A 13,226-nucleotide genomic window follows, 5' to 3' on the forward strand; every position below is an offset into this window, starting at 1 on the left:
TAATGGACTCTAGACATAATTTAAAATTCTCATGGACTCTAGACTTTCTGGAGCTATGGAAGCTGAATGAATCCCTGAAACTATTGCCCTGAGATAATCTTTAAACCTCAAACCAAAAGCATGCCCTGAAGTCATCTTAAAACCTAATAATAGTTTAGCTTAACTAGTGAAAAAGGTCTGCCTTGAGCATTATGCTCTTTTAGGAGCTATCTAATGGGATCAAATTGACAGCAATTTGAAAGATTAGATAGGAACTTAGGAGGCAGTGAGTTTATGTTAATGAGGGATGAACAGCTCAGAAAATGAGAGTGAGAATGGTTTCACAACTCGAAGAACGCAATAAATGGCTCTGAACTGTACATGTAGAAACTGCTGAGTTGGTGTATGTTTTGCTGTGTATATTTTCCACAACAACAATAAAATAAATAAAATTTAGAAAAAAAATGTGGTCTGTGGACCAAAACTGGAGCATGAACTGTTTGTTACCGGTGACATGAGTACAGAGATTGAGAGTAAGCATTTAGAAATTTTTATGGCTATTTGAAATAGTCATTTTATGTATGTTCAATTTAATAATTAAAAATAAGTCTTATATTCTATGAAAAAAAATTTACAGCCTTGGAAATCCTATGGAACAGTTCTACTTTGTCCTATAGGGTCACTATGAGTCAGAATCTACTCTAGGGCAGTGGCTTTGGTTTGGTTTGGCTGTATCAGGCAATGTGCTAGGTTCTGGGAATTCAATTCTGAATAAGAACTAAATTGTTCCTGCCCCAATAGGACTCACAGTCTAATAAGGGGGTACATAGATGGAATGGATCATTATAACACAGAATGACATCTGCTTTTATTGGTAAGGATATGCAGAACACTGGGGGAACAAGGAAGGCACCTGACCTAAACGTAGGATAGCCCTTTGACACTATGTTAAGTACTTCCCCCTCTATATGATGCTTGAAAGGAGAGTCAGTTAGGTGTTTCAGGGAGACCAGACCTTCTTGTTCCTTCTACCATTTAGGTGACATGCTGATTCTTCCTTAGGCCAGACCCTGGGAATGAACACAACCACCGCAAACTCTTGGTAGAACCCTCTGCTTGCTCCATGCTGTGCAGCCACGTCTGACAAGACTTCAGTAACGAAACCCCTAACAGTGACGGCCAGCATGGACTCTCATTCCCAAATTTTGGTCTCTAGCAAGCAATCATGGAATACCGTATCTCAGAGCTGCACTACAAGTCCTTACCAGATGTTCGAATCCCTTCTATAAAATTTTCAACAAACGGTTGTCCAACCTCTATCTGAACACTTTTCATGACCTGTAATATACTACCATACAAAGTGGCCCTCTCTATATTTTAGAAAGCTCTAGTTACTAAAATTTTCTCACTTTCAGAAAGCTACAATCTATTACTCTATAACTTCCACCTGAAGGTTTATGATTTTGTTCTCTTGAGCAACACGGAGAACTTTGCTAATGTTTGCTAACAGCTCCCACTCTTCCCCTGAGGGGCTCATGTGCATTTGGAGGTAGCCAAAGGTCCCAAATAACAAGGCAGAGTGGGCAAGCAGCGCTCAGATTGTTACGGTGAAAGATATGTGTTGAAAAGTCTTCTCGGTGGTTACGAGCACAGATTTTAGAATCAGACCGATCTGAGTTCAAGTCCCAGCTCAACAATTTACTAGCTGTGATCATTTACAAGCTCTGTGACCTTGAGTGAGTGTTTAATCAAATGAGGATGACGTCACCTACCTGCCAGTGGTGCTGTGGAGATCCCATTAGTCAGGCTCGTAGGCACTTGGCTTGGTGTTGGCCACATAGCACATTCTTGGGAAATGAGATCCATGAAGTGTGTGGGTGAAAGGCACGTATTTGATTTTGCATATAAACCTATGAAAATGTCTCTTTATGGCAGTGATTCTTATCTAAAGGTCATCCCACCCCTTCCCAATTCTATTTTAAGGTTATATTACAGATTGTTTCCTGGGCAACCTTGTTGTTAGGTGACATTGAGTTGATTTTGACTCATAGCAACTCCATGTGACAGAGTAGAACCGCCCCATAGTGTTTTCTGGACTGCAGTCTTTACGGGAGCAGGTCACCAGGTCTTTCCCACAGAGCCGCTGGGTGTGTTTGAACGGCCAACTTTTTGGTTAACATCTAAGTGCTTAACTGTTGCACCACCAGGGCTGCTTTCGGCAACCTTAGTCCACTGACTAGGAAAAAGAAAAAAACAAAAGAACTGAGATATATAAGGTTTGGAGTCAGAAGACCTAGACTCAAACCCTGATTCAGTCCCTTTTCTATTGATCTGGAGCCTTGGTGTTAAATTGCCTGAGCCTTGGTTTCCTCACCTAGTAAAATGCACCAACATGGAGAAAATAGGGTAAATGCCCACCATGAAGCACTACGGAGCAGTCAGAATCAGCAGATTAGAATACGAGCAGTGTGAATGGATCTGAAAAACAGTTCTGAGCAAAAAAAAAAGTGAGCAGCAGAATGAGAACTCTAAGAATGCCATTTATGTACAATAAAAAACACACACAATCTATAACACCCATGCAAACTATAGAAATCAAACATATTGCAGTGATCATCTATAGGAGGAAGAGAGTACAACTGAGGTAGGAAGTTAAAAGGGATAAATAGAACAACAGAGGGGCCGCAATGAATTAAAAAATAAATAAGCCAAAAATAACGGGAACAATGATATTCCCCTACCTTCCTCATAAGGTTATTCTGAGGATCTGATGAGATTACGCAATATGCAAGAAGATAATTTACTGCTTTCATTATAATCTTCATATCGGACAAAGGAACGGAACAGAGTTTAATAGAAATTCCCCCATTGCTCTTCAGCAGGAAGCCCTTGCCAGGCCAGCGCCCATGAAGCCTTGCCCTGGCTTCAGAGTCTGCTGGTGAGATGACTTCAAGCTCTTCATGAAGGAGGGTGGCAGGCTCTGCTCTCACTTTGGGAGACGCCACTTGCTGGCAGAGCCAGAAGCAGCAGCAGCCTCTTTCCATGGATCCACAGCAAATGGCCCATACGGGCCCTCGGAAGAAGAGAGCCAGACAGATGGGCGCATCGATGGCTGCCACTCCTCAGGACATCAAGTTTCAGGATTTGGTCCTCTTCATTTTGGAGAAGAAAATGGGAACCACCCGCAGGGGCTTCCTAATGGAGTTGGCCAGAAGGAAAGGGTTCAGGGTTGAAAACGAGCTCAGGTAGGACATCACTGATTTCGTTTTGTAAATAAGCAGGGACTTTGTGAACAGGTCTTTTGGAACCCAAGACAGATGTGCTTTCTTCCACATATGGAAGAGGTGATGGTCCCACTGGGAGAACAACAGACCTGGAATCAGAAGGAAATCTTGAGACAATTAAGGGGAAAGAGAGGGAACACTGAACACAATTATATTGCAACTGGTTGGCACCAAGTGATAAGATAGTTATTTTGTTTGTTTTTACCTTTCACTATTGTGAGATAAGGTATCTAGGTGTGACATAAGGCATCTAATAAGCAGAAAACAATTTGGAAACTGTAATATTAAAGCCACTCAATTTCATTCTTGACCAAATTGAACAAAACACCACTGAGTTTAGTTTTAAAAAAAAATTGGCTACTTTGAGACAGAGAGAATGGTTTGGTTGTTTGGCTCCTACTAAAACATCCGGCTGTGCTGAGCTGACCAATGTTTGTGATGGGCTAGGGTTAGTGACTGTAGCTGCCTTACCACAGGCACCCAAGTGTGGTTTTGATCATGATTTCATGGGATTTGTAGGCAGGGATGTTAGTTAAAGATTTAGGGGAGCTCTGTCCAGGGGTGGTAGACACCACGGTGATTGTGGTAAGATCGGAGCCAGGCTAGTTGGCAATTGAAGCAATCATTTTGGCCACCTAGACTGTTCTCTCATAAACCCACATACTACTCCCGGCAATCTTTGTTGTTTTTCTAACCATTTATAAGCTGGCGTATAATATATGGAAGAGAAAACCAAACACAATCCAGCAACAAGTAGTATTAGAACTTTGACATAAATGGTGGTTCCAAACCAAACTGCCAGGGTGCTTGCAAGTGAAGAAGAATAATGATTAATGCTCTTGTCTGGCTTGGGATGTCCAAGGAATTGATCGACCATGAGTTTTTCAGGAAAAACTCTAAGAACGATATGTGAAAATAAATTTTTATTTTAAAAATAGTCATTGGTATTTGAAAATAAAAATTGACCAGTGTTTCCTGACAAAAGAATGTCAGCTTCAAAGTGTTGGGGAGACATATTTCAAAAATCAATCATTAGAGATGATCATTTTCACTAACATTCATGGAAAAAAATCAATGCCGCAGAAATATTTTATTTTCTACTAAAATGCTCAATTCAGAAATGTCTGAGTTTCCCGTCGTCTTTCTTCCATCTGATTTCTCTTTACATCAACTCCTTTTCCCCTTCTCTGCTTTTGTTATTTAAATCCCCTACAGCCACACTTAATCTCAATCTCATTTTGGTCTTAACATCTTCTCCACAATATCCTAGATTTCATCTAGTTGTTAAATCGGCCTCATTTTACAGACTTACGTAAAATGTTAGAGCTAGGGGGAAAAATTACGTATAAGGGCAAAAATACAGCCCTTCACAAATCAGTAAAAACCAAACCCGTTGCCATCCAGTCTTACTCAAGGCAACCTCTTAAGTTACAGAGTAGAACTGCTCCAGAGTGTTGTCTTGCCTATAATCTTTAGGCAAACAGATGGCCAGGCCTTTCTCCAGCAGTACTGCTGAGTGGGTTTGAACCACCAACCTTTAGGTTAGTAGTCAAGTGCAAACTGTTTGTGCCACCCAAAGCCCTCAAAAAAAAAAAAAAAAACAATAAAGAGGCAAAAAAAGAAAGAAAAAAAAAGCCCAAGAAATTAAACTCCTTAGCAAATATGGATCTGCTGTTTATGGTAAAGAAATTTGGCAAGGGGTGGTGGGCAGGAGGGCAAGAGCCAGATGATCCTAAGGTACCACTTACGTGGAAAGCTCTCTGTTTAAGCGTCCAAACTTTCAGCAAGGGCCCACTGATTTAGTTACAAACACAGTTATGAACGTGTCCATGGTGGCTGAGGCAAGCACTCAGGTAGACAGCGGGAGGTAAGTTTCCTCCGTTGGCAGGAGAACGGAGAGGCAGCTCTGTGCCCCAGGTGACTGCTGCTCAGGACGAGCCCAGCTGTTCACGACAAAGGAAACTGGTACACGGCGAGCAAACTGCTGCTGTGCGTGTGATGGTGGCAAAGTTCCCCAGCTGGCAGCTTGGAAGACACATTACATAAAAACGTGTTCTATAGCGCATACTAAACCACAGGAAGTAGAAGTCCTAGCTCTCAAACAGAATTTCTGTACATAGATAACAGGCTGTAATTGGAGAGGAAAACAGAAATTATTATAGGGGGTAATCTCTAGATAAATCCAGAGACCTCAAATATGGATTCTGCCCCTTTCCAGCCGGATGATAAGGGGCAAGGCCCCCCTCTCTCCTGTCTGAGCTTAGCTTCCTGATTAATGCTCTGTCTGCTGTGATCACCAAATGAGACTATGGATGTCAGTGTGCTCTGGTAAATTAAAACAGTCATATCAATGTAAAGTGGGATGATTTTCTTCTTGCTTAGCTGAATCCATTGACCCACACAGCAAATCCCTGTAGGGAAGGTTGTCTTTCCATACCATGAACTAGGTCAAATATATAAACAAAGAAACAAAGACAGGAAAGAAACTCATCAAAATGTTTAAAGTGGTTCTTCTGGGGGAGTAGTAGTGAGAGATGATGGCTGTTTTCCAAATTTTTTACAATACCTGCATATTTTAAAAGGAAAAATAATTTTTAAAAGCTGATGTATAAGAGTCAAAGAAAGAGGAGCTAAGAAAAATAAAAATAAAAACAATATGCTCTGAAAATAGGTGGCAATCTCCATAGTTTCTGGCACATTCTTTGGCTGTCAGGAGGAGTAAATTTTAGAAAAAAACGGATTGCTGTTTTACGCAGGCCCAAACAGAGGCCCATCTTTACAGGTACTGGTAACAGTGTGGGATAAAACCAAATAAACCCACTTCAATTTTTCTGTCAGGGGTTCTGAAACAGATCAGTTGCAGGAGGGTTTTTTCCAACTGTAAGGAGCCCTGGTAGCACAGTGGTTAAGTGCTCAGCTGCTAACTGAAAAGTCGACTGTTCAAACCCACCAGCTGCTATGCGGGAGAAAGATGTGGCAGTCTGCTTCTGTAAAGATTACAGGGTTGAAAACAGAGATGGATTACCCAATAAGCAAGGTACGCACATAATCTTTGATGTGGTGAAGAAGAGATGAAATTGAGCACTACAGATTAGTGAGTAAGCACAAGTTAGCCTGTGTGTACCTTGCTTATTGGGTAATCCGTCCTTGCTGAAAACCCTATGGGGCAGTTATACTCTGTTCTATAGGGTCATTATGCATCAGAATCTACTCTACAGCAACGGGAGGGGAAGGATGGGAAGGGAAAAAACACTAACTAGATAAGGTGAAGGGTAAGACAGCACACAATACTGGAGGAAGTCAGCACAGCTTGACCAAGGCAAGGTCATGGAAGCTTCAGAGACATATCCAAACTCCCTGAGGGACCAAATTACTGGGCTGAGGGCTGTCAGGCCAGTAAGTCTGGTATTTTGTGTGTTAGAATTTTGTTCTACATTTTTCTCCGGCTATGTCTGGGACCCTCTATTGTGATCCCTGTCAGAGCAGTCACTAGTGGTAGCTGGGCACTGTCTAGTTGTGCTGAACTCAGTCTGGTGGAGGCTGCGGTAGTTGTGGTCCATTAGTCCTTTGGACAAATCTTTCCCTTGTGTCTTTGGTTTTCTTCATTCTCCCTTGCTCTCGATGGGGTGAGACCAGTGGAGTATCTTAGATGGCTGCTTACAAGCTTTTAAGACCCCAGATACTACTCACCAAAGTAGAATGTAGAACATTTTCTTTATAAACTATGTTATGCCAGTTGAGTTAGATGTTCCCTGACACCATGGTCCCCACAGCCCTCAGCCCAGTAATTCAGTCTCTCAGGGAGTTTGGACATGTCTATGGAGCTTCCTTGACCTTGCTTTGGACAAGTTGTGCTGGCTTCCCCAGTATTGTGTACTGTCTTACCCTTCACCAAAGTTACCACTTATCTATTGTCTATTTAGTGTTTTTCCATCCCCACCTTTCCCCTCCCTCGTAACTATCAAAGTTTCTTTCTTTTTGTGTGTAAACCTTTTCATGAGTTTTTATAGCAGTGGTCTCATACAATATTTGTCCTTTTGTAATTGACTTATTTCACTCAGCCTAATGCCCTCCAGATTCATCCATGTTGTGAGATGCTTCACAGATTTGTCATTGTTCTTTATCATTGCATAATACTCCATTGTCTGTATATACCGTAGTTTGGTTATGCATTCATCTGTTGATGGGCACCTAGGTTGTTTCTATATTTTTGCTATTGTGAGCAATGCTGCAATGAACATTGGTGTGCATATGCCTATTTGTGTGACCACTCTTACTTCTCTAGGATATATTCATAGGAGTGGGATTGCTGAGTCATAGGGTATTTGTATTTCTAGCTTTCTGAGGAAGAGCCATATTATTTTCCAAAATGGTTGTATCATTTTGCATTCCCTTCAGCAGTGCATAAGAGTTCCCATCTCCCCACAGCCCCTCCAACATTTGTTATTTCCAGTGTTTTTGATTCGTGCCAGTAATGCCGGGGTGAGATGGTATCTCATTGTGGTTTGATTTGCATTTCTCTAATGGCTAGTGATTGACAGCATTTCCTCATGTGTCTGTTAGTCGCTTGAATGTTTTCTCTGGCAAGTGTCTATTCATTTCCTTTGCCCATTTTTTAATTGGATTGTCTTTTTGTTGTAGAGGTGTTGGATTTTCCTGTAGGTTTCAGAGATTAGACTTTTGTCAGATTTGTCATAGCCAAAAATTTTTTCCCAGTCTGTAAGTTCTCTTTTTACTGTTTTGGTGAAGTCTTTTGATGAGCATAAGTGTTTAATTTTTAGAAGATCTCATTTATCTAGCTTATCTTCTGGAGATTGTGTGTTGTTAGTTATGGTTTCCATCCTGTCAATGCTGTGTATTAGGGCCTCTAGTGTTGATCCTATTTTTTCTTCTATGATCTTTATAGTTTTTGGTTCTATATTTAGGTCTTTGATCCATTTTGAATTAGTTTTTGTGTATGGTGTGAGGTATCGGTCTTGTTTCATTTTTTTTATAGATAGACATCCAGTTTTGCCAGCACCACTTGTTAAAAAAACTGTCTTTTCCCCATTTAATGGACTTTGGGCCTTTGTCAAAGATCACGTGGCCATAGGTAGATGAATTTACCTTCAGGTTTTTGATTCTGTTCTATTGGTCATTGTGTCTGTCGTTATACCATTACCAGGCTGTTTTGACTACCGTAGCTGTATAGTAGGTTCTGAGGTCAGGTATTGCAAGTCCTCCTACTTTATTCCTCTTCTTCAATAATGCTTTACTTATCTGGGGCCTCTACCCTTTCCATATAAAGTTAATGATTAGTCTTTCCATGTCTTTAAAGAACACTGTTGGTATTTCGATCAGGGTTGCATAGTATTTGTAGATTGCTTTGGATAGAATTTCATTTTCACAATGTTGAGTCTACCTATCCATGAGCATGGTAAGTTTTTCCATTTGTGTAGATCTCTTTTGGTTTCTTCAAGTAGTGTTTTGTAGTTTTCTTTGCCAATACCAGGCTATTTTGACAATCGTGGCTGTATAGACTGCTCTGAGGTCAGGTAGTGGGAGGCCTCCTACTTTGTTATTTTTAATAACGCTTTAGTTATCCAGGGCCTCTTCCTTTTCCATATAAAGTTAATGATAAGTTTTGCCATCTTGTTAAAGAATACTGGTGGTATTTGGATCAGAGTTACAAAGATAAAAGCAGGTGACCACCCATGAGGATGGGGGACGTCAGATTGGGGAGCAGTCTGTCTCCGGGAACAGAAGAATGACTGCCTCTTTCTTTGTGGAGGCTTTTTCTAATTATACTGCACAGCAGGGGAAACTGTTAAAAGAAAGGCTGGAAGAAAAGGAAAACTGGTATCTGAGAGGAAAATAAAAATCTCAGAACTGAGATTTGCGAGTTACTTCCATAATCCAGGGTCTTCTGGACATTTAAGGGCCACATTCTCAATTCCTGTAATATCTTTTACCACATGGTGATAAAAATGGTTAATGTACTCTGCTGCTAATTGAAAGGTTGGAGGTTTCAGTCCACCCAGAAGCACCTTGGAAGAAAGGCCTGGCAACTTACTTCAGAAACATCAGCCACTGAAAATCCTGTGGAGCACAGGTCCATTCTGATACACGTGGGGTTGCCATGAGCCTGAGTCAATGCTACAGCGACTGTTTTTTATTATGTTCTTAATATTTTTCTTTTAATTGCTCCTAAATGGAATCATTAAAAAAATTTAGGCTTGTCTTAAACAATAATATCCATAAAACCAGGAGTCTGATGTGCTTAATTTTTAAATATAGATATAAACACATATTTTTTAACTGTTCAGCTGTGTTTTTCCTAAAATTATGTCATGTGCCTCCAGTGAGTACTACGTTGGCAAATAGAGCCCAAAGACCAGCATAGGGAGCAATCTAAGCTGTGGCTGTGAAACAGGAGATTTTTATCTAGAGTAGTTTTTCTTAAAGTGGAGCTGGTGAGGCGGTTTTAAAATATAGTGACTCTCATGGAGCAGCAGGGACTATTTCCCTTCCCTTGCATATGAGAGGGCTCGTGACTGCTTCCGCGAATAGCGTATAGTGGCAGTGACCCTATGTGACTTTTGAGGCGGGCTCATAAAAGATCATAAACCTTCTGCCTTGTTCCCTGGAACACTCTTGAATCCCAGAGCCTACCTGTAAGAAGTTCAAGTGCTCTCCTAGGGAGGTCATGTAAAGCTGCTTGGGTCAATAGTTCCACGTGAGCCCAGCCTTCCAACGGTTCCCGCCGAGGTGCCAGACTGTGAGGGAAGCCATCTTGGGCCCTCCAGACCAGCACGCACACTGGGTGAATTTTTCTGAGTGACCTCTGTCAGCTCCATATGGAAGAAAAGAACTATATTCACCCAGCTAAGCCTTCTGAATTCCTGACCCACAAAATTGTGAGATATAATAAAATTCTTGCCTTTTAAACCACAGAATTCCGGGATAGTTTGCTATGCAGCAATAGATAACTTGAACAGACTGACTCCATCAGCATCACCAAGGGAACTTGTTAAAATGTATATTCCTGGGCCTCAGCTGAGCTTTACTGAATCTGAATCTCTGGTAATAGAGCCCAGGAATCTGAATTCTAACCCAGCTTCCTGGGTGTCTCTGGTAGATGCTAAGGTTTGAGAAACGCTCCTTGGGAACTATCACTTAATCCATTCATTTGTTCATTCAACCATCTACTGACCCCCTGCTATAAGCTTGGCCAGGTGCTGGGCACGGAGGCTGACTAGGGCCCAGAGATAATTATAACACCACCTCTGCCCTCAGGGACCCCAAGGGCCAGCCAAGCACACTGAAGGTGAAGACTCTAAATCTTTTTCTCTGGGGGAAGCTGGGGGACAAACGCTAATATACAATGGCTGTAACTGTCTCAAGGCCTCCTGCATTTAGTCCAAAACAGTATTAACTGGTTATGGCTAAGAAACTAGATGTACTTACTTAAATCGTTAGTTTTTCAGACTCGATCATCTCAGCAGCACTTTGAGGTCTTTAAGAGGTTGGAGGTGGCTGCGGGAGGGTTTATGTTACCTTTTAGAAGAAAGAAGCCCAGGCCTCTGTGGGCAGGGCAGAAACTACCTCAGCCCATGCCCAGATTTATTTGCCCTTTAATGTAACATTCATGTTTATTTTTTTCTCTAAGTAGGAAAGTGATGATAGATAGTTCATGATAGAAAATGGGAAGGTATAGAAAACATTTAAATAGATATAGAAAGTATTTAAAACAAACAAACGAAACCTCATCCAGGAGTCTAACCACAGTCTACTAGAACGGTTAAGAGATTGCTTCAGTCAGGCACACCTGGGTTTGGATCCTGGCTTCATGTAACCTCTCTAAGCCTTGGTTTTCTCATCTGAAATTATATCAGCCACCTCATGAGGCTGTTATGAAGATTAAAAACATGGAATGTACATACATGCGTGTATATCTGTGTGTGTATAGTTATTATTTTTGCTAATACTCTGGAGTATTTCTTTCTAGTCTTTTTCCTTTGTATATGCCTATATTTTATTGCTTTCTTGACTGTTTTACAGCAGCTACTCCTCCACTTTGCCAGCATTCAGGATGTCTCTGCCAGAAGGTTGGACTATGTCCAGGGGAATCCTAGGTGAAGAGGGGGTGTGGAGGGGGGTGACAGTGGTAAGAGTCTGGGGTGAAGGGTCTGAATATAGAAGATGAGCCCCAGGGCTCCTCCTCAATCACCATTCCTCCACCCATATCCCTCTGACATGCAGGCAAAACCCTGGCCTTAGAGAGCCTGGCAGCCTCCCTATGGCTTCTCCTCCCTGTGTGTGGCTATGGCAACTCTTCTTTCAGTTTTCTGGGCCAATTCTTCATGTCCTACAGTCTTATTTTGGCTCATATGCTATGGGACATTATAATTAAAAAAAAATTTCCTTCAAGTCCATTCTGACTCATAGAAACCCTATAGGACAGAGTAGAACTGCCCTATAGGGTTTCCAAGGCTGTAAATCTTTATGGAAGTAGACTGTTACATCTTTCTGCTGTGGAGTAGCTGGTGGGTTTGAAATGCCAACCTTTTGGTTAGAAGCCAAGCACTTTTAACCACTGTTCCGCTAGGGCTCCTAGGGGATATAAAAGAGCAAGACATAAATTCTATGTGGCAGCAGTGGTGGTGTGTCTAATAGCATTAAATAGAAAATGTTATTCCATCTATACATCTGCCCTTTGGAAGGAATCTTTTTAAAAGTTTTACTGTGACACACGTCCAGATGTCACCCCTTCTGCGATAAAGAGGGCAGTGGGCAGCTCCCTCTGTTGCCACTGAGCAAGCACACAGACACAGAGGGGTAGCTGAGCGTGGTCAAGCACACAGGCTTTGGATTAAAGCAGACCCAGGATGAAATCCCTGGGATAACATCCCTGAGACTCTCTTTCCTTATTTTTAAGTGGGGACAACACCTACCTCATAGTGTTATTGAATTAAACAAGGTAACATATGAAATCCACTTTGCACATTTCATTATCATTGTCTTCTGAACCCGCCCTTTGAAATCTTCTGTTCAGCTCTTTTACTTCATCATTTCTTCTGTTCACTTTAGCTACTCTGCAGTCAAGGGCAAGTTTCAGAGTCTCTTCTGACATCCACTTTGGTCTGGGCCAGAACAGAGATCATTCTCTAAATAGTGTTGTTGTTGTTAGGTGTCATTGAGTCAGTTCCGACTCATAACAACCCTCTGTACAACAGAACAAAACGCTGCCAGTCCTGTGCCATCCTCACCATCATTACCATATCTGAGCGTGTTGTTGCAGCCACTGTGTCAATCCATCTCATTGAGGGTCTTCCTCTCTTTCACTGACCCTCTACCAAGCATGATGTCCTTTTCCTGATAACATGTCCAAAGTATGTGAGATGAAGTCTCACCATCCTCGCTTCTAAGGAGTGTTCTCCCTGTACTTCTACCAAAACAGATTTGTTCATTCTTCCGGCAGTTCATAGTATATCCAGTATTCTTCACCAACGCCGTAATTCAAATGCACCAATTCTTCTTCAGTCTTCCTTATTCATTATTTAGTTTTCGCATGCCTATGAGGCAATTGGTGAAGGGTCAGTTTTATTTTTAATTTGTTGCATACCAATGCTTTTACAAAAAAACAAAACAATAAAATATAGTGGCAATGTCAAATTACTATTAAAGTTTCTAAATGCTGACCTTCACTTTCTGTACTTACCTTGTTGGGAACCTGTGACAAGCAGTACCAAACCTTGAGTAGCATTGTGTGACTGGCTTAAGAACCGTAGTTTCCTTGATTTTTGTTTTTGTAGGTACCAGGTTTTGCCGTTGTTGTTTTGTTTTTGTTTGACAGCTGCTTAATGAGGAGGAACTGGGTAGGCCATGTGTTTCTAGAAATTTATCCATTTCCTCTAGGTTTTCAAATTTGTTGGAGTATAGTTTTTCATAATATTCTGTTATAATCCTTTTTATTTCAGTTGG

General features: G+C 41.4%; 1 protein-coding gene across 1 annotated transcript in view; it reads left to right on the forward strand.

Moving 5' to 3' along the window:
• Positions 1-2,946: 2,946 nt before the first annotated feature.
• The window catches only part of DNTT (DNA nucleotidylexotransferase), a 39,281-nt gene continuing 29,001 nt past the window's right edge, over positions 2,947-13,226 (forward strand). Inside the window, exon 1 of the mRNA XM_004369971.1 lies at positions 2,947-3,224. Coding sequence (XP_004370028.1) covers positions 3,022-3,224 — 203 coding nt within the window. The 5' untranslated portion in view covers positions 2,947-3,021. The remainder of the gene's footprint in view (positions 3,225-13,226) is intronic.

The sequence above is a fragment of the Trichechus manatus genome, unplaced genomic scaffold (genome assembly GCF_000243295.1).
Source record: "Trichechus manatus latirostris isolate Lorelei unplaced genomic scaffold, TriManLat1.0 scaffold00007, whole genome shotgun sequence".
Taxonomy (NCBI): Eukaryota; Metazoa; Chordata; class Mammalia; order Sirenia; family Trichechidae; genus Trichechus; species Trichechus manatus.